Source organism: Poecilia reticulata, chromosome 9, assembly GCF_904066995.2.
Source record: "Poecilia reticulata chromosome 9, P_reticulata-male-v2, whole genome shotgun sequence".
NCBI lineage: Eukaryota > Metazoa > Chordata > Actinopteri > Cyprinodontiformes > Poeciliidae > Poecilia > Poecilia reticulata.
Window position 1 is genome coordinate 21,338,570 of NC_088838.1, and position 27,153 is coordinate 21,365,722.

The following is a 27,153-nucleotide window of genomic DNA, read 5'->3' on the forward strand; positions in this document are numbered from 1 at the left end:
GTCTTATACCACAAAGTTTATTTTTATTCTATCTTCTAACTTGAGAGAATAAGATTTGTAGGGAAAAAAATCTTCTGTACTACTGGTCAGAGATGTCAAAGGAGTTTCTTTTTTGACCTGAGGTGAGGCGTGTGCAGGTGTCTCTTGCCTATCTGCTGTATTGCCATTGAGTTGTGAAGCTCTGTGTATGTATATGAGGAAATGCAGGAAGCAGAAATAGTCTATCGAGTAGCTTGAACCTCTGGAGAGACTTGTCTACTGCTACAAATCTGCCTTTTCACTAATGAGCTTAAAACATCTGTTCAGATGGATGGCAGTAGTTGGACATAATGGAAAAAATTAGAATAATTTACTCCAAGCAGTGGTTCTATACAAACAAGGAACAGAAGCATGATGATATTTACATTATTTCACCCATTTTGCCCTGTAAGTCCTTTGTGAAAATAACATTGAAGGATTATTGGGGTGAATATTTCATTCACGTAATGTTAAATAGGGCATTCTATTGTGCTTCGGTTCTGTTGCATCAAAATTGCTCTAATTTGTTATTTTAAAGGAACAAAATATTGCTTCTAAGTAGAGATGTGCCGATCAGGTTTTTTCCTGCCGATACCAAAACCGATCACCCCGGAGGGCCGATCACCGATACCGATCACTGATACAGGTCACATAATTATTATTTTTTTTTAATCATAAGCACTACAGTTACATTATGTGGAAAAAGGAACCATGTATTCACCTTAATTTAGATAAAAGCTTTTAAATAGCTTTTTCCAAGAAAAAAACAAAACAAAACAAGCATTGTGCAAATTGTACTGCTATCAATAATATCATCTTTAACAGACTGATAACATATGAAGTTTCTGAAGTGGCTAAATAATGCAAAAAGTCAAAATAAAAGCCTCTCAACATTGCCAAAAGATTCAAGTATAAAACGTAACATTCAAAGGCAAATACAGGTTCCATTACAATAAACAATCCTGAGTTACTGAATGAAAACTTCCTGATAGCATGGCGGCTAGTTGATTACTGCTAGTTCTGATTGGCTGTTTCCGACTGAGCGGAGTATTTATACAGAACAGGGAGGAGGCAGAGATCATCTATTGTTTTTTCAGAGATGATTTGTCTCATGTTAGGACAGCAAAAGTTTTAATATGTATGTAAAATGTATTTTTTAAGTTAGATGCTGCAGCTTTAAGCAGATGTTCCGTGTAAGAGTCACTACCAGGTGGAGCAGAAGCGGCGCTCCGTCTGTCAAATATTACTACCTGTAGCTCGTAGCAGCGGTTCAACAGCGAGAACAGAACCAGCGTCTTACATCGCAGCTCGAAGACTTAAATAATTTTGCGGGTTATTTGTTTAGCTTTCTGGCCGTTATGCTAATCCGGGTGAGTGTTTGTAGCTGTGCACTGCTTTACCTGCTATCTGATCGTCTTTTTTACTGCATTGAGCCTCGATGTAGCCAAACTCCGTCAAGTATGCCATTGTTCTTATGCCATATTAGATTCGTCGTGTTGATGCATTTTGAAGTGCTTCACCCCACGTGCTTCAATTTTCCACCGCAACACGCAAACTTCCCCATTCACTCAGTGCGATATAGTTCCACATCGCTTAGGATTTGTTGCTGCGCACTTGCGCAGTGTGAAGGAAAGAGGAGACCAGCCGCACAGGTAGGCTGAGAAATGAGATGCAGGTGATCGGTTTGTTTGATCGGCAATAAGAGACTGTGATCGGCGATCACCGATCATACACTTTTTCACGGAAATCGGCCGATTATGATTGGTGGCCGATCGATCGGCACATCTCTACTTCTAAGCATTCAATGATGCTGAAACTATAACTTGTTGACATAGACAAATTTTGAACTTGTGCCTTTACCCTCTATTCACATGTATATTAGTACATTTTTGGGTGAGAAAAACAGACATTAACGCCTCTGCTTGTAAGGAAACTTTGTAAGAGTGTTCTTTATTATGCTTTTTAGTTTATATCAGATTTTGCCATTTTGTGCATTTTAATCTCACCCTGAAATAACTAAAACATTTGTGAGACATCTTCTAAGACAGTTGTCTTAGAAAATTAACTAACCATATTCTGAATGTTTATATTTTTCTGGTCCTTTAACGGTGACATTATTGCTACCATTTACAATGCTTTTACGTCCATTTCTGATGCTCTTCTGGATATTTTTTCAGTGGCTGAAACAGATATAGCACTGCAGTGTTGTGTGGATTTTTCACTGAGATTTTCTATCCTATATACATTTGCTACAAGCTGTCATTTCTTTAAACTAAATGTGATGCTTGGAAATCAACTCAATTTCCCACAGCTTGTTTCATCACTCATGTCTGCTGCATGTACTCACTGGCTACTTTATTCCCCTTACTCGTACTGGGTCAAATTTCCTTTTGCTGTTAAATCTGTTGGAATTATATGTGACATTGATTCAGGGAAGCATTGCAAACCTTACTAAAAGATTTTAGGCCATATTAACACGATTACATCATTAAGCAGAGGATGTTTTGTCAGCTACACATCCATGATGTAAATATCACAATCCATTACTCTATTGCAGTGAGATCTAGTGACTGAGAGAGAGCAATGGACCACAGTTATCACATACAGACAAGTTTAAGATGATTTGACTTTTGTAACATGGTGCTAAGATTGAGATTCATCAAGCCAGGAAACATCTTTCAATTCAGTTATTCTAAACTTTTGATAAACTGGGATTAAATGTAGCATTACTAGCGTTTAGCTGACAGCAGTATTCTGCAGTGTAGTCTTTTGCTACTATAGTCCAGTTGCTTCAAAGTTCAACATATGGTCTGTTCAAAGATGGTATTCATACCTTAGTTGCAAGAAGGACTTATTTTGCTTACTATTGCCTTTCTATCACTTCAAACAGTCTTCCTTTACTTCTGTTCTCAATATGTTCCATCATTCTCACATCTGATGCTCACTGTATATTTTCTCTTTTTTTACCACTTCCCAAAATCATAAACAAGGAGATGCGTGTGCATGTGTGTGTGAAAATCCCACTAAGCGTGTAGTTTATGAAATGGACAATTCTGTCAGACACTAATAGTCATGGCATTGTCAATCGTCATTTCTTCAATGGAAGCCATTATCACAATGATTTTTTTTATTTTTAAATTAATTGAGTCGTTACCGTGTTATTTGTTGATTATATTACCGAGCAGTTGCACAAGGATGGCTAATAATGTGACCGGTGAGTGAATCTATCTGTCTAGCTGATGTAAAAATAGTTTGAAACTGCATTTGGCCATCTTTGGGGGATCACTGTCTTTTTGTCAATAGATTACAATTGGTATCAGAGAGAGCATAAAAACACATAACATTTTGTTAGTGTTTCATTTATGCTACCCAAAGAGTCGGTTCACATATGAAAATGAAATCTTACCAGATTAGACACAGAGACATCTCTGTCATTGTTTATCCTGACAGAATTGTTGTCACTGTTGCAACCATGTTGTCAGTAAATCAAGTGTTTTATGGTAACCCACAATGTTGTAGTGAAAAAGTTTTATGAAGATAGAGTGAAGGATTAATTCACTGTTAACCATGTTCTGCCACCGTTTTAGCAGTTGCTTTTGTTTATGTCGAAGCAGTGTTTTATGGCACTCTGCTCTATAGTCACCCCAGGCAATTATAGGTAATGATATATGAGTGTGTGCCAGGGGTGGTGGTAGTGTTGCTTAAGCAGGTTGCAAATGGAGAAGAACCCCCTGAGCATTCAGACAGTTAAAAGTGATGGGATGAGAGTCGAGGTGAGGCAGGGTAAGTGAGCAAAGATTGTGCTGGATGGATAGGACAGACGGGGGGTGAAAACACAGTCGTATAGTTAGAAAATTAGTGAGTGTGAAGTCTACTGCTCAATACTGAAGGTTTCAAGAACAAGGTTGTTTAATAGCATATTTAATTTTCTTTTTTAAAGTACAGGAAAGTCTCTTAAGTAGCTTAGTCCGGATATGTAAAAATCCAAAATGTCCATGCCATTCCAGTTAAGCAATTGCTTAGGTGTTGGCTATGAGTTGACATGTATAAATATTAAAGTTGGACAATTAAGAATTCATGTAGACAGTTTTCTTATTGTTTGTGTGGAAAGCATGTTGTTTCGTTGCTTTGTTTGTTCCACAAAATGTATTTCAGAAGCTGCTGCTGGAAGAGAGAGAAAATTTGTAAACTCTGAAAACCTTAATTTTAAAATGCAGGCATGTGTGTTTTGGGTTTGCTACTAGCAGACACATAAGCAGGCTTTTGGGTATTTGCATGTTTTTGAAAAAGCTTTGCTGCTTTGACTGATACCTTGAGCAAGTTTTATACCTTTTTTTCCCAGTTATTTAGGCCAGGAAGACATAATATCTCTGATTTAGAGCCTTAAGATGCAGTCAATCATATAAACTCCCCCAAGTATCATACAAAAACCCAAATTATGTGGTGTTCAAATCTTCTACTTTGATTTCTTTCCTACAGTGCTGTATGTGATGGTTGTTTTCTTTTGCAGGTGGTGGAGACCAACCTGGTTGCCTTTGATTGTCATTGGATCCTGATTAATGAGGTGAGGGTCATTGAAAGAATTTAATGTTACTTGTGCATTTGGTTCTCCTGCTGCTCCAGGTATAATTGGAATTGTTATTACTTGTCTTTCTGGTTTTAGATGTGTACTAAAAATAGACAGAAGATGTTCTTTTTCATGTTGCACCATTCATACTCGACCAAAATCAAAGCGCTTTACAAAAAAAAGTTAATGTTAGAAAGAAAATGAATTAAGAACAACACATACAATAACAAGTAATTGCAATAAGAAAGGGCACAAGGGTATACAAGGGATAAATGAATAAAAAAACATGAAGGACAGTGAAAGGTATGCAACTTTCTCTGTGTGTACCTAATAAATGAAGGAAGGAAAGTAGGACACAGGAAAGAGAACATGCAAATCTTTTTTTTTTTCTCAGCTGCTATTGGCTTTTTTCATACTTTCTTAGACCTGAAAAATAACATCAAATTCCATGGTTTTCCAAACTATATAGCAACCTTGTTCCAATTAGTAATCTTTGGCATTCTGTTTCCCTGCAGTATAAACACGACATGACACGTTTTGCCCATTGCCACTAGGTTGGTCATTAATCCATATTTATCTTCCCATTGCGCACACACCCTAAGCAGGGGGTACATGAGATAAAAACAAATGAGAACTACAGCAAAGTGTAATTTTCAGCTCACCAAGTTTCATGAGCATCACTTAAACACTTTGAACATTCCACCTGCTGATTGGGAGAGATGCCAGGAAAAGGTTATTTCTGTCCTGCTGTTAAAAATGTAAATATGCAGACTTTGCTCCACTGTACTGGGATTAACTTGAACTATGTGCTTTGTTGAGATGAGACTAACATTGAGCCCCTTTCATCAACAAACAAGCCAGGTGGGTTTAGGGCCAAAAAAGGATGAGAGAAGAGAATTAGGAAAAAAAAGGAGAAAATATGGAATAAAAGGATAATATGAATGGGGATTAATTTTGTAATACACCATAATCTAAACAAGGAGGAGGAACATATGTTTTAAATAAAATCAGCATGACAACTGAACCTTGAGGAAACCCACATTTAATATATGTTTCCACAGATTTATAATTACCAAAGTGGCACAAAGTTGTATCAATCCAAGGTTTCCCCCAGAAAACTTGCTAAGCCCGGTGGTTGGGGCGCTCGGCAGTCATTCATTCAGCAGCCCGCCATGTTTTTGAGTTAAAAAATGTTTAAAGTTGACAGGAAATTTGAAAATATCACTTGATAATTATGTGCTTTTGGAAGATTGGAAGATTAATATCTGAACACCAGCTATAAAATCTTAAAAAATGCAAACATAAAAAAATAAAAAATAATTATTAGAAATGCATTGCTAAGCCTGGTGGGGGCACAAGTAAAGCCTGGTGGCCTGCCAGGCTTAAATATGACACTGTGGGAAACCCTGCAATCTGCCTAATGAAATCTTAATCAATTTACTAAAGTGCCATGGATCTTAATCCACGTTTTCTGTCTCTCAATTAATATGTTTTTGTCAGCTGAGTCAACAGCAGCACTGACATAAAGTAAAATCAAGAAATAAAATTTAGTAAGTTAACTGTCTAAGCATTTCACAATGCTACTCATAAAGGAAAGACAAGTTTGACCAAAATGTTGTTAAATTTGGATGAGCATTTGCTGCGAACCATCTTGCAGTACACATAGTAAATCAAGAAATATTACAGCATGTAATGTTACAGTTTTAAAGCTGTGTCTCAAAAGACATTTAAAGACAGAATTCTGAAGGTTAAGACATATGGGGGAAAAACTGTGGTTGATAACTAATATTCTTCAGAGTGACCTGAAGCTTTTAGACCCCATCTCATAATGTATGCAACCTACTGAACCCAATAAGGCAAAGACTTTGAAAAGAACCACTTTTGAGGGAGTAGGCTTTGAGGGGATAGATTAAATTTAGCTTTAACATTCAAAGATAAGCCATGTTCTTTCTTGGGTGATGTTCTTTTAACGCGGTATATCAAAAGTTTTCTTTATTGCATAATTTTGATTAAGGGTGATAACATAAAAAAATAGCTATGCATTTTAAAACAAAATGCATCACAAAGTGAAGGAAAATTTGGCACTGTGTATTGGTTTGCCAGTTTCACAGCAACCTTAGTCCAACAGCACAAAATAATAGTGAGAAAGAAAGAGGAACAGTTTAAACTGGCCAGCATAAGCCCTGACCTAAATCACAGAAAACCTTTGGAGAGTGCTGCCAAAAGCACAAAAGGACTCCTACAAACTTTAAAGAGCTTAAGCACAAAGAAGTGAATTGGTGACAGAAGCTACCAGCCGACAAGGAACAGCAAGAAGTTTCTTAATGGCTGTAAATAAAAGACAATAAACATTGAGCTGTTTGCTGCTGAAAAAAGCTTAAATTATGATATTTTATGAATACCATTTATCATTTCACTAGTATTTTTTTCTGCACTACTGTTTAGTTACAAAATCAGTACATTAAGTTTTTTAGTTTTTAATGATGTGAAACTTTCAAGATTTCACATCATTGTGAAACGGTTACTTTCACTATCTTTTTCACAAAGTAAAGTAGACATGCTTTTTAAAATGATGTTTTTCTTATCAATTCTAAATACTTAATGTTGTACTGGAGATGGTGTTGAGCTTTATCATACTTTGGAGTTTATAATGTCTTTCTGATCAATTTTTCTGATCCGTACATTCACTCATCAGAAGGAATTTTTTTATGACAGAAACAATAATTCTTTACTGCTGACTTTAAACTTATATTAATTTTAAATGACTTTAAAATGTCCTATGTTTTGCTCATAACAAATAAAAAGAAACTGATCTTTCTTCATAAGTAGTGCCATTTCAATAAAGAAAATGCATATTTCATCTTTTTAAATCTCTAATTGCTTTCCTTGGGAATGGACTATTTCTTTAAAGCCTTGGGCCTCACAGTGAAATGACAGGACATAACAGGTGGTCCATCCACAAATGGTAGAAGCCTGAGTTGGTACAAAACAAGAAGCACTCCTCGTATCCTTTGGTGTGTCTCAGTTTCCTCCTCTGTGTTTCATTTTCAAGTCAAAGCCTGTCATGATTCTCTGAAATGCCACAAGGCTCAGTGGACCTATTACTTTCGCAGTTATGCCAAGTATTTCTGTTTGAAACAAATGTTTGTATGTATCACATTTATTAATGCTGCAGGAACCGCAGTCAACCATGCGAATGTCAGCCCTGTTATATGAACGTTTAGATTTTTTTTTCTTTTTCATATTTACGACAGATGAAAGGCTGGAACAATATTGTCACCATTTGCTTCTAAATACTTCAGAGAAGCCTTTAAGAATATTTTTGTGTTTTTTGAAATGCTAATACTTGTAGAGGGGAGGGAGATGGGAAGAAAAGAGGAATCAGAACAAAGTATTGGGGAAACAGCCACTTGTATCAGTGACTGGCTTCTTTTATTTAATTTTTATTTCTCTCCCACCTGCTTTTTAGAATGAATGTCATATTAACATGAATAAAGTTGTATAGCTTACTCAAAAGAGGAAATATGTTTTCTGCGTTTTGAAGACGTAATGTCTTTGTTCTCATCCTTTGTTGGATTACAAGGTCAAGCAGCTATTAAAGAAGCTGACTACCAGTTCTTTGCAGAAACATCATTTGTGCTTTGAATTTCAACATGAATCTGACAGCAGAATACCATAACAAACACTACCTGTACTTCTAAACTTCCAAACCTAAAAAGAATACAGTTATTAATATGTTTGAAAAGTATTCATATATTCAGTTTATAAGCTTATTTATTTTTTGTAATTTAAGTACAGCCCACCAGCACCCTGGCTCCTGTATTGGTGGCCTCAGCTCTATATCCTCTCAATGAAATGACCAGATCTCTGTAATGTAAAACTACACTTTCATTAAGATTGATAAGACAATTATTTTACTTTTTTGTAAAGAGAATAAAATAATACAAGTATCTATGTCTATTCCTCTTTCTTTGTGTCTAGGAAACATGAAACATTGTGCATTTGTTGTTCAGCAACACTATGACAGTGAAGTAAGATAAAAATATAAAATGTAAATTTTATAATAAATATAAATAAGATATGGAACTAATCAAGAAATGTTGGAAATTTCAAAAGAATATTCCCATTTATCTGAAATCTAACTTTGTGCAGCCTCTATTTGTAGTTGGTGTCTTCTAAAAGTTGTAGGCTCTCAATATAAAAGCAAGAAGGATTTCTAAAAGATTAGCGAGGCTACTCAACCCTCAGGACATACATTTCAAATTCCCGTTCTTAACATTTATACTTAAGACTCATTCTTAGAATTCATTACACAATCCTTCACTGAAAGAAATCACATTAACCTTTCCATTAATCAATTTGTAAGGCCAGAAAACAGATAATTTTTATTATTATAGGTTTTGTTAGTTTTATATGTTTTAGTTTACATGAAAATAAAATGTTATAGCTACTAGATAATAACCTTGAGGAATTACTACAGTATAAAGTTTCACTGCAGGAGCAAATTTGTGAACATGTTTTAACATGTTTCACTAAAGCTTTTATTTAGAAACTAATAAAAAAAAAGAGCTGACCTCAACTATGTCATCGACAATTTAGTTATAAGCACAATATACCAAATGCTATGGATCAACTGTTGATGAGAGCAGAGGAGTTAGAATACATTCTAATGTATAATGTGATACTGTTTCTTTGGAGAATGGATATTTTAATGTGCAAAAGTGCTTTCAATCCCTATAGATTATTATGCATGAGAGGATACTCTATGGTTGTCATAACTCAGCTTTATCTACAGCCAACAGTCAGCCAGCACCACTGAAGGGAAGTTCACAGCTTATAATTGATCATCCTTCCGTCACCCATCACATTCTCTCTTCTGAGGATCAGAGGATTTGAAGTTAGGAAGACAAGAAATGATAAGAGATGCTTACGGCTTCTCTTGCTTCCTGTCATTCGCTTAAGTTTGGGGGATAATTTCATTTTTGATCATACTCATTCTAAATCTCTTCATCAAATTTAACTGTCCTTCAGTCAGTTATCATCTTTGTTATTATTGTGCAGACTATTTTAAAATTACTTTTTCATAAGTAATTTTGCTTCCATTAGACCTTTTAGGTGAGAATAAACTCATAAAAGAAGATGTTATTTGGTAGGTTGTCTCTCTACAAACTAATGTACTCTAAAAGCCTCTCTGAAATTAGATGGATTTAGATGGATGTGCATATAATTTAGACATAAGAAAATTCTATGGTACTAAAAATTTCACAATGATGCAAACACCGAGCATTAGATTGTAGTATTCTAGGTATCTTAATGGTTTGTTCAGATGAAGCACTCATAGCAAGCGGATGCATTAAAAGATGTAGACATTATGTCCTCAGCCCTGTTCCAGCCATGCTAGGCTTTTTCTTTTTCTGATAGTTTACCAAGATGCAAGAGAGATGCGTCTCAACTGTTGCTGCTCCACTTCCATTGTCTTTCACTGTTCTCAGTTGTCCATTAATATTTTGCTTTCGTCATCATCTGGCTTTATGAATATCTGATTTCCTCTCCAAGAAAAATAAAACATTTTAGAATGTGTGTGTTCTGACAAAAACAAGGTGCCAAACTGTGTGGGTGGCAGAGGTATAAACAGAAACAGTCTTTTTCTCTATGGAGTGGAAAAATAAGGGTTTAGTGTCTCTCAGACAAAAAGGCAGAGGGATTGGCTGAAAGGATACAGAGCATTGGAGAAAGTAGAAGAATCAGGAAATGGTGCCAAGATGAAGTGAGAATTTTGCTTTTGACTCAACTTCAAATAGCGAAGTGAAGACTAGAATTTAATGGCTTCTGGGTGTCGAATGAGGGAGATTGAGGTCATATCTGGATGTTTCTGGGAATGCTTGCAGCCTTAAACTTCCAGTTGATGTAAAAAAATAGCTACTGTTTCACTTTATATTTGAGCTGCAGTGTATCATGAATGTCGCAGCTTACCAAGAGTTTGAGTATTTAGATTAGCGGTTCTCAACGTGGGTCCTCTGACCCACGTCCTCTGAACGCCCCCCCAGGGGGCGTTCAGAGGCCCCCCAGGGGGCGTTCAGAGGACGGCAGGGGGCGCTGGCGGACATTTTTACAAAAGGAGGGCACTGGGATGCCTTTGGAGGGCGTTTGGTCGAAGGTAAACTGTTTACACCTTAAATGAACAACAATACCAGTTTAGACTTTGAGCAACTTGGTAAAACTGTCTTGTGTATCATGCTTGGCTGCAACTGTATAGATGGCAGCTCTTTTTCTATTCAGTGTTTGTTAGCTTCTGTTAGCTTCATGGCGCAGCTCAGTTCTCCTGCTACTGGTAGCTAAAATCACGACACCCTCACTGTGTATCCCTCTGAAAAATGAACCCATTTAAATAAAGAAATCCCTCCATGGCTGATACCACGATAGAGAGCGTTCATTTTATAGCGTTAACACGGTGATGTAAGTGGTCCGGTATGAAACGGGGGTGATGGAACAACACAGCACTTTTAAATTTCAATAATCAGAATGCAAAAATTGTTTCCGTTGTTTTAAAAGGTTTATGTCAGTCTGCCTTTTCCCCATCGATATGCTTCCCGACCGCCCTCCACCTTAAGGGCTTAAAAAAAAAAGACGCGCACATTGCGCAAAACTCTGAAGCGGGACATAAAACAGAGCGACGAACTAGATGTGAATTATGGCATAAAAACAGAGAACAGTGAAAAAATCAACATATCGTGTTGATTAGGCGGCGCAGCAGGTGATGAGATTACTGATGGTGAGCGTCAATAAACGATCAAATAAATCTAGCAACAGGAAAGAAACTAAAGTGGACATGGCAATAAACCAAGAGAGGATAAAAATAATCAAATGAAACTAAATGGAAATGAATGAAGAACAAAATGCAAGAATAAAATAAGAAACTAAAGTAAATACAGAGGAATAAACTGGTATGGCAAGACCTTTCGAGCAATAATTAATACAGAGGCCTATGGCAAGATTAAAAAGACACTATTTCCACATGAAAAGTAAAATAATATTGTTGAAATGTCATGGGTTTGTTGAGACCACATCTAGTACTGAGAATAAATATATCTTACAGACCATAACAGTAAAGAACTGATCACTTATTTATGTTTTTAATTAGATTTGATATATTTATTTCTTCAATATTATTTTTCATGTCAGTGTTAATGTCATGAGGCTGATGACTCCATGACACTTTCAATTTGACTCATTAAGATTTGATTAAGAACCAGATTTGTTCTTTGTAATTTCTGTTCAGTAAAACTATTAATCTACAAATCGATAGATAGGTCTATATAAAGATATAATCCATGTTTCTGTCTCATATTTGTATGGCATTAAAAGGATCTGGGACTTTAGTTTTTCCACTGAAAGCTCTGGTTTGCACAATAAATGCCATGTGGGTGAAGTTTTATGGATGATACTCTGATGTCCCATTCTCCTGAAGGCAGCACAGAGCTGCACCACCAGAAACTGACAAACACTGAAGAGAAGAAGAGCTATGATTAATGTAGTTACAGTTCTATCCATGTTTTAATGTTGCAGAGCTCAGTCGGTTTGCAAATTGATCAAAGTTTAAACTGGCATGTTGCACATCTTTTATCTGGTCATTTTGTGCAAGATTTAACAACTAGAAAATGGCACAAAATAAGAATATTTTTTCCACTTTGGCTGCTGCTAGGCCTACTGATTTTAACATGAATGTTCATTGCATTTTTCGTAGACACCTGTGAAAATAATTTCTATTCCCATGACTTTTTTGTTCTCTGGGAAATTATTTTTGATGATAAATACAGAAACAAGCATAAAAATCAAAACATCTACTATAGTGATAGCAGTATTAATGATAAAATAATGGTCAGTGCAAAGTAGCCTGCAAATTCTTTGGTGGGGGGCAGTGAGGGACCTGGATAAAGGCTAGGGGGGCGCTGGCCCAAAAAAGGTTGAGAAACACTCATTTAGATAATACCACAAAATTCTTTGTGTAGAGTGACGTCTTATTTGGCCTCTGTCCGACTTGAAATCAAAATAGTGGTATTGAAACAGAATCAATACACACTTATTTTTTCTAAGCAAGAGGAAATAAAGTTATTTCCTAAAATGTTGATTTCCAGTAAATGACTGAGTGGGTTATTGGAACTTAGGAAAAATAACGATGAGTCAACAGAATGTGAACAAAGAATTTAAAAGCTGTCCTAATCTGATTTGTTTTAAACCCTTATTCAAATTGAAATTATTTAAGAACAGGAGTCAGCTAATTTTGAGTCTTAACCCCTTAATACAATTATGTTAATAAAAAATCAAAGTTGTTATATCTGCTTGAAAATTCTGTGCACCTTTACAGTGCAGCAAAATAGCACTCTGCATTTCATCAGTTTTACTACAACTCTCATCAATGATTTTCAGGATACTGCAGTCTCTTCTTACAGTGAGATATATTTGATCTCAAACACAGGTTCTACAGGATAACCTCAGCATAGCCAGCGGCTATAATGTTCTGATCTTCCATCATCTAAAACATGTACAGCTGGTGCTGGTCTTCAACAAGTGTAATTTTTTACACCCTGAGCACTAGATATGCTGCAATACAGTTTTGTAAACTGCCCACATAAATCACTGTGCTGGTCAAAAATTGGCCGTGCAAAATGCGGCTGCGAACAGGGGTGCAGTTGATATTCCCAGCATTAGACCAAGAACAGGAATTGTCAAGAATTCAACCATAGTCATCTGCACCACTTACACTATTTTGAAGTATATTAGACTATTTTTTGTCTTTCAAAAAAAAACCCGAATTGCTTACTCAAGGTGTCAGGGGTCAATATTTGATTTAAACTGAGCAGTTCAAGTATCTAGGTGTCTTGTTCATGAGTGATCAAAGTATTGCAGGCATTGTTCCGGTATGCTGTTTCCAAGAAAAACCTGAGCAAAAAGAACAAAAAACAAAAACAAAATAACACAAAAAAAAAAAAAACAAGAAAAAAAAACAACTCCTGATTTAGCTGTCTTCTTTTCCTCCATTATAGTTTTGAGATATGGTAAATGAATAAATGAGAATGAGATCCAAGACTCAAGCAACTGAAAATGTGAAAAATGAGAACACGCCTCGAAATTTCCTTGCAGTGAGTTCCTGATAACAAATCTCTGCATTTATTCCTGAAATTTGATCTCAGATAAGCATAAGATGACTGAAGCCTAAGACAATAGATGGATATTTTCATTTAAAACAAATTAAGAATATTCACCTTTGTGTTTAGAAATGGGTTCCAACCGACCCCGCACCCATAAAACTTGCATCATTTGCCACAGTCCTCTACGTTTGCCTCAGTCCTCGCATGCACAAGGGTTAAACAAAACTTTTGTCTTTTATGATTTTCATTTGATCTTATTTTGACTTTAGAGATCAAATAAGACGAGGTAAGCCTATTTAGACTAATTTGAATATGAGCTAAATGCTGACTGAGCACAAATAGTTCTCCTTTATCATGACTCGAGTGTGGTTGTGTCCTGTACACACAAGCATCTGCTATTCAGTATGTATCTGTGTCACATTTGTTTTACATTAGCTGTTAAAGGACTAACAACTTTGAGGAGACTGAAAGTCATACTAGGTGGTGACTGTTTAGTTTGTCCACAGGGGTATGCAGACAAAGAGGTAAATAGAACATGACAGTGGAAGATGCATGCTCAGAGGACAAAACTCAAAATTATAGTTTCCTGATAAGTTTTTGTTTATTTAGTATTCCTGTGCACTGCCGCGTGTATATTTGTTTGAGTTTAGATCCTTTGAGTGAAGCCGTCTGGATCAGTTTTGCCGGCCGGTTTTTCTTTGTATGCCCTTGACTGCCTGCATTGAATCTTAATGTTGTTTTGGCCCACAATTCTGCTGTGCTTAGCAGGGTTAAGCATTTCTCTCAACTCTGAATCATTTTTTTTTCTTTTTTTGATGGCTTTGTTACTTAATCCCTTTCAGAACTTTGATGAAGACGACTCTTAGAGTTTTGCCACGTATTAACCCAAAGAGACAACAAATACATTCCTTACTGAAGAATTCAATTCCTTAAGGCAGAATTACCCCTTTGTTACTTTTTCAAACTTTTATTTCACGTATGATTTTTTCACCTCTAACGTTGTGAAGAAAATAAACAGGATTTGACAGAAAGAGGAGTGTAAAAACACCAACCAAAGGCAAACTACTGCACATAATTAATCTGTAGCAGTTTATTTTTTAAATAAAAATGATTTTGCATAAAGGGGATAGGCTATGGAAGAGCCTAATTATTACATGTCACACTGGGTATTCCAATATTGCCTGCAACAAAAATTGTACCATCATCATTGATCATACCACAATGACTCTCAAGTCTTAATGAACGTTAATTGCTTTCAATTAAAATTCACCAAGATTAGTCAATGAGGTGTGATACCTTTAATATTATAGCTTCAAATATAAAGGTTGTGTGATAAATTATTTATGTATATACACGCTCTGTTATCCAAAGTACTCTCCATCCTGTCAACTGTGCTGCCATGTGAAAATAAAAAGATATCAAAGATGTTTTGCATGATCGGATGGTTTCAAAACAGCCCCATAAAAAACACTTACACACAGATTTACACGAATCAGCAAGCTTACGCAGGATGTCCAAACAGACTCAGAGATAGAGAATCACTGAACATGTATACAAAGAAAGCAAAGACTGCCTGGGTTGGTGGCGGCGTTACCTCCACCAGGGACGATAAATGTCAGTTCTCATCTTGTCATCATATGACCCCCTTGCACAGAGGATGGATGGAAATCTATGAATGGAGAGCAGCTGGGAGACATGGTGTCCTAGGGCTAAAATTAGCAATGAGTACTCCCTCAAGGTTTTGCAAGGACATACCGAGGACATGCAAACATGCGTGGTCATAACAATTGCGTGAGTTTTAACACAAACACACACACCACCACACGCACGCACGCACGCGCGCATACACACACACACACAAACGTAATTTCTTTCCACCTTTCGGGCATGTATATTTTCAGCTTCATTGTACATTTTTATTGGACAACTCTTGAATGTGGAGTTGATGGAAGATGTTTAATTTACTCCCCATTCATTTTTTTCCCCTGAACTTTCATCTTGCTCCACATCTTACCAGTATTTTTTCTCTGTTTACACCCTTACAGGAGATCTCGGACTATGACTTACAGGACTTAGTCATGAAGTCAATTGGCCGGCTGACTTTAGTTCGCCAGATGTTCCCGATGCCGCAGAACACAACTCAGCGCTGTGTCAAACACAACCACAGGATTAACACGTCCCTCTGTGACCCTAAAAACCCAAAGGCTCAGCAGCTTGAGGTGAGTTCGTTTGGGGATTTGTCCAGAGTAATGATGATCAAAGAAATTCAAGTATGCACTAACTTTTTCAAGTTAGTGAATGATTAGTGTTCCATAACCATTTTATTTTATTTATTTATTTGTTATTAAATGTGTTGACAAAATGTATTTGAGTGTTTAAAGTGCATTGCAAACCATCTATGTTCAATAGATGTACCATTATGGCCACCTAATGCGTTAATAACTCTTTTGCTTAAAAAAAAAATAAAGTCCCTCCTTGTCAAAGCATGGACTCCATTATACTACTGAGGGTGTGCTGTAGTATAATGCCAACAAATGCTAGCAATAGATTCCTTAAGTCCTGTAGGTTGTGAGTGTAAGTCTATATGGACAAGTCTGATTTGTTTCCAGCGCCTCCCAAAGCTTAATTGGATTGAAAGTAAGGGAGCTTGAAGGCTAAGCCAACAACATAAAAATGTTGTCCTCTTCAAACCAATCTGAACCATTTTTTTGCTTTATGACAGAGAACATTGTCCTGTGCAAAGAGACCACAGCCATCAGACCATAGAGTTTCCATCAGGAGAATATGTGGTCAGTAGTAATGGTTGAGTAGATAGTATGTGTAAAAGTTGCAACATAATTGGCAGGACTCAATGTTTCCCAGCAGAGCACTACACTTTTCTGTGATACTACAAGGAATGACAGATTGTGTAGCAGATGAACTGTTGGTGAGAGAGAGAAGTCCAGCAATACATTTTGTTGGCCACCAATCACATAGTTGGCATAGGAACAAAACTAGTGTTGGCTGAAAATAGTATGGATTTTTTTTTTCTTTTTTGATTGGAAATGGCCACTTTACTAAGTAGCAAATCATTCCAATTATTTATAAATTTTTATTTATGAATTCTCCAAACTCTTTCCACTGTTTACAGCATGTATTATGCTAACGAGCTGTAACTAATTCAATTGACATCAAACAATCTACATCCTCGATCACTTTTGGTGGAACTGAAATATATGCTGGCAAATGCCAAGGCAGGAAAAAAAAGCTACTTAAACATGAATTAATTCAAAGAAAAAAAAAGTAAACGAAACTAGATGAACTATAATTGGACATTTCTTTTGAATTTTCCAGTCATTTATTCATTTCTACCACAGGATTATCATGGTTGCATGTCTATGTAGGGCAATAGAAAAAATCCCTATCACCACAAACCCCTTACTCAGTAACAATGGTGCTGACCAAATACCAATTGGAGTGGCTTCCTTTTGACATTTTGCCCCTTTGCATTTTAATTATCTGGACAGATGATAAGAAAAAAAAAGTATTAAACTAGCGGTTCTCAATGTGGGTGGTACTGCTCCCCGGGGGGCGTTCAGAGGACGGCAGGGGGCACAGGCGGAAATTTTTACAAAAGGGGGAAGCTGGGATTCCTTTGGGGGGCGTTTGGTCGAAGGTAAACTTTACACCTTAAATACACAACAATACCAGTTTAGACTTTGAGCAACTTGGTAAAACTGTATTGTGTAACATTAAATCATGCTTGGCTGCAACTGTATCGATGGCAGCTCTTCTTCTTATTCTCTTCAGTGTTTGTAGCTTCTTGGCGCAGCTTCGTTCTCCTGCTACTGGTAGCTTCACCGCATCAGTTCAGAGTTACACCGTCTGATGACGTTGCTGTGATTCATTTTATCTGGTATTTTTGTACATATGTTTTGGCAGTTCTGTAATCATGTCAAACCAGCAACTTATATTAAAAAGTGTTTTATTTCTGTTTGAAGGCTGCACGCTTCCATGGAAGGACAACAGAAAATCACTCTTATAAACATGTAATTACTAAAATCACTATACCCTGACTTTGTATCCCTCTAAAAAATGAACTCATTTAAATAAAGAAATCCCTCGATGGGTGATACCATGATAGAGAGCGTTCATTTTATAGCGTTAACGGTGCTGTAAGTGGTCCGGTATGAAACGGGTGTGATAGAACAACGGTACCACAGCACTTTTAAATTTCAATAATCAGAATACTGAAATTGTTTCTGTTGTTATAAAAGATTTATGTCAGTGAGCCTTTTCCCCGTCGATACGCTTCCCGACCACTGCGCACCATAAGGAGTAAAAAAAAAAAAAAACTACACGCACATTGCGCAAAACTTTGAAACAGGAGAAGCGGTACCTAAAACGGATCGACGAACGATATGCGAATTATGACATAAAAACAGAGAATCTGACGCTGAACAGTGAAAAATCATCACATGATGTGTAACACATGACGATTAGGCGGCGCAGCAGGTGATGAGTGAAGATTACTGATGGTGAGCGTCAATAAATGATCAAATAAATCTAGCAACAGGAAAGAAACTAAAGTGGACATAGCAATAAACCTGGAGAGGATAATACTAATCAAGGGAAACTAAATGGAAATGAAGAACAAAATGCAAGAATAAACTAAGAAGCTAAACTAAATACAGAGGAATAAACTGGTATGGCAAGACCTTTCGAGCAATAATTAATACAGAGGACTGTATGGCAAGAATAAAGGGACACTATTTTCAGATTAAAGGTAAAATAATATTGTTGAAGTGCCATGGGTTTGTTGAGACCATCAGTGGTGGAAAGTAACGAAGTACAAGTACTTCGTTACTGTATTTAAGTACAATTTTCATGTATCTGTACTTTACTTAAGTATATTTAATAATGGGTACTTTATACTTTTACTCCACTACATTTTACAGTAAGTATCTGTACTTTCTACTTCACTACATTTCTAAAAAAGTGTTGCATTACTCGTTACATCCAAGTAGCATTGTGTGGGGGTTTTTTCGTTAAAATGTGACTTTCAGGGACTTAAGGTGGCGCCGTAAAATCCGAGCAATAACGTGACTTACGTCTCTGTTGTCACCCATCGCCTCCACCTTTACTCGCACGCGGAGCTCCAGACATGCGCAGTAGTTTCCTCTGAGCGGGAGGCGATGTCTGTCTAATCGTCAGTAATATAATAGCGCTGCATAAATTGATATGGCGACATGTAAAATCAGCAGCGCTTCGCTTTCACAGACGGTGGGAACTTCGTCCAACTTTTAGCGTCACTTGGAAGGAAAGCTTAAAGAAAGGTAAGCTATGTGGACGTGATGCTAGCTAAGCTAGCTGTACAGAGACACATGTTGCATCTGCGATGAAAAAAAGTGTCACTCATGCGCTGAATTATTGTGTAGAGGTTTTGACTGAGGTGTCACATATATGGGACAACGCTGTGACCAAAGTGCAATATAGTGAAATGACATTCAGGAACGATCCGATTCTTCTGGACGGGTCTTGACTAAGTCCTATAGGACTGAAGCCTCATTGAGAGCCGTTCTTTGTTCTTGTAATGCTCTGTGTACACTGCAGTAGCTATTTTATTTCATTAAACAGCTATATATATATATTTAATTGGCGAATAAATAAAAGAAGAACATAAGAACACAGAATGCTCATTGCTCTTTGTTTTCACCTCCTGTCATGGTGGCAGACGTTGCAGCAGGAGGGAGGATGAGAACAATCACCTCCTTCTGCTTGGTTACTTCTTGCTTATTGCACCTTGGACAGTGTTCATAGTTGAGAGTTGTTTACCGTTGATTGCTATGTTTAATGGTGCAGACAGTTGTTATTTCTGACATGTGCAATATGGGCAACCGCCCAGGGCATTATATTTTTTAGGGATGGCAGGAGACCTCTGTGTATTGTGGCACAGGGATGAAAGAAAAACAGAATGAAGAAGAATTTGAATTGATACTGGTTAAATTTATTTCAGCTCTAAGTATTTAATATCTAGGTATTTTTATGGGAATGTGGATCTTTCAGATCAGTTTGAGAAGCAATTTTGATAGGTGCACTTAATTTTTTTGTCATGTAGCGGCGGGGTGCTGGTCTTGGTTTGGTCTTGGGTTCGGTGGACTACAATTCTGCTACGTGGCTCCTTGGTTCCATGTCCTCCCCTGCCAGTTGGATTTCTTTCAAAATAAATGTGTGGCAAAAAAGTGAAGTTCATGCTGTTAGGACAGGAGACAAGTTGTTTCCATCCCTGAAATTATGATGCATAGAATCACATATCTAAGTAAACTGTGTTACAGAGTAAACACAATAAAAACATGCTTTATCTATGGCATTGTTCATTAAAACGGCACATTTCTGATGTTTTAAAATTAAATACGATCTGTACACTTAATGATATTAGTGATTAGGTAATGCATTCAGCAAGTACTTTTACTTTTAATACTTAAGTATTTTTAAAAGCCAGTACTTTTTTACTTTTACTTAAGTAAAATGTTAATGTGGTAGTTTTACTTTTACTTGAGTACATTTTTGTCTGTGTATTTGTACTTTTACTTAAGTACATATTTTGAGTACTTTCTCCACCACTGGAGACCATATCTAGTACTGAGAATAAATATATCTTACAGACCATAACAGTAAAGAACTGATCACTTATTTATGTTTTTAATTAGATTTGAGATATTTATTTCTTCAATATTATTTTTTATGTCAGTGTTAATGTCATGAGGCTGATGACTCCATGACACTTTCAATTTGACTCATTAAGAACCATATTTGTTCTTTGTAATTTCTGTCTAGTAAAACTATTAATCTATAAATCAATAGATAGGTCTATATAAAGATATAATCCATGTTTCTGTCTCATATTTGTATGGCATTAAAAGGATCTGGAACTTTTGTTTTTCCACTGAAAGCTCTGGTTTGCACAATAAATGCCATGTGGGTGAAATTCTATGAATGATACTCTGATGTCCGATTTTCCTGAAGGCAGCACAGAGCTGCGCCACCGGAACCTCAAAGAAACACTGAAGAGAAGAAGAGCTATGATTAATGTAGTTACAGTTCTATCCTTGTTTTAATGTTGCAGAGCTCAGTCGGTTTGCAAATAGTTCAAAGTTTAAACTGGCATGTTGCACATCTTTTATCTGGTCGTTTATTTAACAACTAGAAAATGGCAAAGAACTAGAATATGTTTTCCACTCTGATTGGTTGCTGTTGGACCTACCGATTTTAAATAGAATGTCCATTGCATTTTTCGTAGACATCTGTGAAAATAATTTCTATTCACATGGCTTTTTTGTTCTCTGGGAAATTATTTTTGATAATAAATACAGAAACAAGCATAAAAATCAAAACATTTACAATAGTGATAATAATATTAATAATAAAATAATAGTCAGTGCAAAGTAGCCTACAAATTCTTTGGTGGGGGGCAGTGAGGGACCTGGATAAAGGCTAGGGGGGCGCTGGCCCAAAAAAGGTTGAGAAACACTGTATTAAACTGTTCTCTCTATCTGTTGAACTGTACCTTCAACAGATAGGTACAGTTCAACAGATGCAATGAGTTGCATATGCAAATCATATGCAATGAGTTGCATTTTTAAAGTCTAAAACCAACCTGTAGCAGTAATAGCAGTTTATCACTGATTTAATGATAAAAACATCAGTGTTTTTTCCCACTACCGCAGGTTTTTCTGAGTACCATATTACTGGACCATTCATTCTTTGTTGTTAAGTTTTATTGTGAGTGAGTTTACATTGAGTGTTGGGACAAATTCTGAGCAAAGAGGTCCAAGAACTCTCAGCAGAACTAATTGGTGACAGACAGAAAGGCATGCAAGGCGTAAAACATGAAAATATGCCCAAGTGAATTGTGTGCGTAGCGAGTGATTGCCCTGACTATGGAGATTATTTAGAACCAACAGTCAGAAAAGGTTATTTTCCATATTTAAAAAAAAAAAAAAACAGCATTTCAAGATGCAAAAAACTGAAACAAAGCTAATCAGATCTGATGCAAAATATGTGAAACATGAGATGTACCACTGACACTGTGGGAGAGCCTGAATGAAAGCTGCTTTTGTACTAGCAGGCTTAAACCAGAGAGGGAATACAGCTTTTACCATGACACTGAGCGAAAGCAGGAATAGGTACAGCACTAAATTGACTATAGGATAACTTCCTAATTTAAGCTTAAAACAATAACCTCTCAGAACTCTGAAAGGTAACATAAAGATGGTTTATATCCAGTTTGATTCATTTGGACTAAGCTGCCAGCACTCCTTATATTTTATTATGGTATATTAGCTTTCTTCTGGATTCAAAGGTTTTGGAATGAATAATAATTTGGTGATTTGTCAGTGATATTACTCGTAACTATGAGGCAAAACTTTTATCAGTGTGGAAAAGTTAGGCCATTCTTTTTCTTTTGCTCTGAAACAAATTTATGTACCTATGTCCAAATAGTGAAAGTCTGTTTTAAGTGAGTATATGTTTTTCTTTTCTTTCTTTTTTTTTTATAAATCTCCAAAGGGCTGACATTATATAGGAATGGGTACATCAGCCATTGAGCTGAAATAGAATGGAAAAAAGGGAAAAGAGTCTTAGTTATGTGTTGGGACAAACTTGTAAAATTCAGTTAATGTTCTCTTGATTGATGTTGTGACACAAGAACCTGGAGGAACACGTTTGATGAAAGATGGAAATATACCGGTGACAGAAAAGCGGTCATAATGTTTATGTGGATAGCTCCCTTTCAGGCTGATCCCATTTTATGCTTTCATCGACCATAATCATGACAGATGTATGTCCCAATATATGGTTAGGTACATATTTCTTTTTTATGTGAATTTTAAATGAATTAAGGTAATTTATGCCTATAAGGTTAATAAAGAGCTCCTGCTGTAAATGATGTGTGCAAATTAAACTTGCGTGTCCAAACATGAAACAAGATCTTCTCAAGGTTAATTAATAATGAAACCCTTTCAACATATCTATTATTTTAATGGGTGAAGGCTGTGAAGTTCAGTCTGCTGCTGAGGACTGAGCAAATCCTATGTTTGTCTCCTGAATATTTGCACATATTTACATTGAACTGAACTGTTTGCAAGTATCCCTAGCATAGGTTTAGTTAGTAGTTTACCTTAAAAAAAGGAAATGGGGGTTGGCAAAGAAATAAATGGGGCAAATGAAACAGGAAGTGGGCTGAAGAAACAGATCAGCTTCAGTCGAAGAGGGGCCCAATTTCACACTGCAATGAAGCACATCAACTCAAACTGACCACACACACCACGCAAACACACGCACACACATAGTATGTCTTAAATATTTCTTATATCATGAAAGTAACATTTTTGCACTTATTTCAAAAAGTCTAACTCATATGTAGATTCATAAAATGCATAGTGCAGGATCTTCTAATTTTGATGATTACAGGAATTTAGAATATTCTCAAAAAAGAAAACTCATGGTGTCAAATCCTAATCGTCCAACTAACTCAAAACACCTTCAAAGGTTACCTGAGCCTCTAAATGGTTTCAGTCTGGGTCAATAGGCTACACGATCAGGGAGAAGACTGATTTGTCAAATGTCCAGAGGAGTCATTAACACCTGCCACAAGGAGGGTGAGACATAAAAGGGCATTGCTAAAGGAGCTGGTTGTTCACAGAGTGATGTTGTGTATCCATAGAAAGTTGAGTGAAAAGAAGTGTGATAGGAAAAGGTGAACCAGCACCATGAATAGCCTGGAAAAGATTGTCAAGCCAACTCCATTCAAGAATTGCAGGAAATTCACAAGAAGGGGGTGAAGCAACAATCAGCAGACAAATCCTACATATGGACAACAAGCATCTTACCTGTGTTTAGGAGAAAACTAAACTAAACTCTGTGATCCAACTTTTCTTTTTCAGATGATGGTAAAGTTTACTTTGCATATAAAGTTCCAAGTGGATAATTGGTGTAAAACAGAACTAAACAGTACCACCAAAAGTCTAAATAAAATGATTGTCATCAACAAAGAAATGTGTCCCACCTTTTCTGTCCACTGTGTTTTATAAAATGCCCAGTCAACTTAGCCATCTGCTTTGAAATATTAGATCACGTTGTATGGAGATGCTAATTAATTAATTTTCAAGCGGGACTTTGCTCCTGTCCATTCTGCCAATAGTACCAAAAGATGGTTCAATAACCATGGTGTTGCTGTGCTTAGCTGGTCAACAAACTTGTGCGACTTTGACCTTTATGGAGAATTTAGAGTCAAGAGGAATATGGCAAACATCAGATCCAACTTTGCAAATAAGGACCTACATTTAGGAACCTGGACTTCCAGTGCAACTCAGCAGTGCCACAGGGTGATCACCTCCATGCCACACTGCTGCTTCATTAAAGACACTCTGCAAAGTATTGAGTGCAAAGAAATTAACATACATTTTAGAGGCTTGGCATTTTTGTTTAAAGCATCCTTTATTTAATGATCTTATGTAATATTCTAATCTCATGAGAGATTGAGTTTTCATCTTAAAACCATTGTCCTCAAAATTACAGAAAATAGCGGCTTGAATGTGTAATGAATTATGTGATTTTTATTTTCTGAAATGTGTTCAAAACTAAATAACATTTTCATGACATCCAAATTCAAAATGTACCTGTAAAGCATTTTTTCCATAAGTGTGTACAAATGTCTCAATAACATTCTAAGTTTAAAAAAGCAGTAAAAAGTTCCAACATGATTAGGCAATGCTTAGTAATGTGAGCCAACAGCGAGAATGACAACGATCTAGAATGCATCTATTATCCTGGGAATAAATTAAACCATGTCCCTCCATTTTTTTCAGAGAACCTTTATAGGTCTTGTATTCCTCAGTAAAAGGATACTGTGGTGCCCAAGAGCCTCATTTGCTGCGTCGTCTTTGTTGTTTTGAATGTTTCTGTCATGCATACTGGCAGTAATGGTCTGTCTTGGCAGATACATGGTGAAGGGAGCTGTCATAACGTTTTGCATGAGATGACCCATGTTACTCCGGGACATAGCAGCATACGTCCTGAATAGCTAGTCTGTCTTAATGGTAAGGATGGTAATAAAAGTGCAATTTTCAGGTTTGACCCTTTTTGTATGGTTCCACTGTATCTCATTAGATAACCTTTTCTTCCTTGTGAGTACAAAGCAAGCTTTCATTCAGTAAATCTATATATTTTGAGTCAAAGACATGTCGTTAGCTAAGCAAAAGGGATAGCAAAGTGGTCATTTTTATATGGTCATATCCTTTGAAGTTGTAAATACAAAGCTGCGGCTTTGTGTGTGTGTCCAAAACAAAGTAAGTATACTGCCTGCCTATTTTTGATGTATAAAATGGTCCCTTCTGAAATTATAGCTTTTATTTCTTTGATGCTATCATGTTCTTTTCTGAGTTTTCAAAAAGAGTAACATCTGCGTTTGTTTGCGTGTGTGAACAGATTCATCTTGTTTCGTCAGTCTACTTGATGTCTCTCTCATTAACATGAGGACAAGAGGCTCAACAGATCAGTCACTCACAAATCGATTAAAGACTGAATGGACTGTCCTTGTTCCTTCTTGTTCTCTTTTGTACTTGTCTGAGTCAATAGCTTATTGGCAATTAATGCAATTTTCTTTGCATGTTTTTCTGTGCCTGTGTGGTTGTTAACGTATATGTGTCTTTTAAAAATGGAAAATGGGGAACAAAAAAAGCCACAGAAAAAGTTAAGATAACTTTGTGAAGGCCAAAAACAGAGAAAAGGTAGTCGTATCTAAAATTTATTTATTTATTTTTGTCATGAAGGGGGTTTCTAAACTTCCAAAATGCTTTAATCAAATTCACTAACTAAATTTAATGATCATCAAAAAATGACACACGTACATATTCAAATGGGTGAATGGAAAGTAACAGTTTTAATACCACAGTCCAATAACTGTTACCTTCGCCTGTTAGGAAAATGTATATCAAATACAACCTAAAATAAATTTGACTTTGCATCAAAGACATATCTACCACCTTGAAACAGACCTCTGTCTTTTTAAGAACCTCCTACTCCTTCCGGCACTCTTAGTTTACCTCGTCATCACAACAATGCTTTTTTCATGGTGTTTTACAACCGTTTTTAGGAGCATTGTAACTTGTTTGATAAGCTCAGCAGACATACAGTTCCACCAGGTGTTTGCTAATTGCTGCTGCCACTAGTCTGATGGAGCTATGTGGTGGAGGGACGGAGTAGGGATTCTTTGTGGGGTAGGAGTTCAGCTGTGGACTTTGCACCACCGAATGGCTACCTAGGAGATTCATGAACTTCTCAATTATGAATGAAGCAATACTTTGGGTATGTGTTTAATGAAGGATTAGCAAAATATCATTATACAAAGCTCAAAACACTGATTGTGCATAATATCCTCTTATAAATTATAGACGATGATGGGATGTTTAATTTTGGCACTTCATTGGGAGACTGTATGTCAAAACCATTCTAATTCACATCTCACACTAATAACTTTAAATGTGTGCTCATTTATTTCTTTGCAGATCACCAATCGTTACATCTATGACACCGTTTTGCTGCTGGCCAATACCTTCCACAGAAAGTTGGAGGACAGGAAGTGGCACAGCATGGCCAGTCTCAGCTGCATCAGGAAGAACTCCAAGCCTTGGCAAGGAGGCAAGAGCATGCTGGAGACAGTGAAAAAGGTAGGGTTAATGGAAAAATATTATGGCTACAATAGAAATTGACATGTTTTTTTGGGATGATGTATCAGCAGTTCTCCACCTCAAGTCTTAGTTTCCTTAAAATATAGCCAAAGCAAACACCAGAAGTCCAGGAAGAAAAGCTTTTTTAATTGATTCTTGCCACTGAAACAGCTTTTATGGCTTTTCTAAATCATTTTAAATACCAAAAAATGTAGTTCTTAGTTCATGGACCTAATAAATTTATTATTCACATAAAAATGTAATTCTTACAATAAACAACATCACTTTGTCATTATTTCCTAGAGCATCACTCAAACTTTCAGTCATAGTGCATAGTTGATTTAAGAACTTGTTTTAAACACTAGAATATTAATCACAGAAATAAAACAAGAACTTTTGTGTGATTGTGAGATATTTAGGTTATTAGCATTTTATATCTGTACATAGAATAAAGTATTAAACTAATTCTAGATTGCATAATACTTACAACCTGGTAATTTTTATTTCTTCTTGTTTCTGTACACTGAGATGGAATATGGTGACCCAAAATGAGCTTGAGATTTCCTGTGCGCCCTAAAAAAAGAAAAATTGAGAAATGACAGACAATATTTGCTCTAATTTTAACTGTCTCCAATATTTTAGTGGTGAAAAAAGCAAATGATACAAACTTCAAATAGTGGAGCATGTACTTTAATACTGTTGTAACTACATT

The 27,153-nt window shown here is 36.4% G+C and overlaps 1 protein-coding gene across 6 annotated transcripts in view; it reads left to right on the plus strand.

Moving 5' to 3' along the window:
* The window catches only part of grid2 (glutamate receptor, ionotropic, delta 2), a 446,512-nt gene that overhangs the window by 264,534 nt on the left and 154,825 nt on the right, over window positions 1-27,153 (plus strand). For all 6 annotated transcript variants that reach the window (XR_014088939.1, XR_014088940.1, XM_081610703.1 and 3 more), the window contains 3 exons: window positions 4,529-4,582; window positions 15,780-15,953; window positions 26,280-26,441. Coding sequence is in view for 4 of the 6 variants with exons in the window: in XM_081610703.1 (XP_081466829.1) it covers window positions 4,529-4,582; window positions 15,780-15,953; window positions 26,280-26,441 (390 nt within the window). In the remaining 2 variants the exon portion in view is untranslated. The remainder of the gene's footprint in view (window positions 1-4,528; window positions 4,583-15,779; window positions 15,954-26,279; window positions 26,442-27,153) is intronic.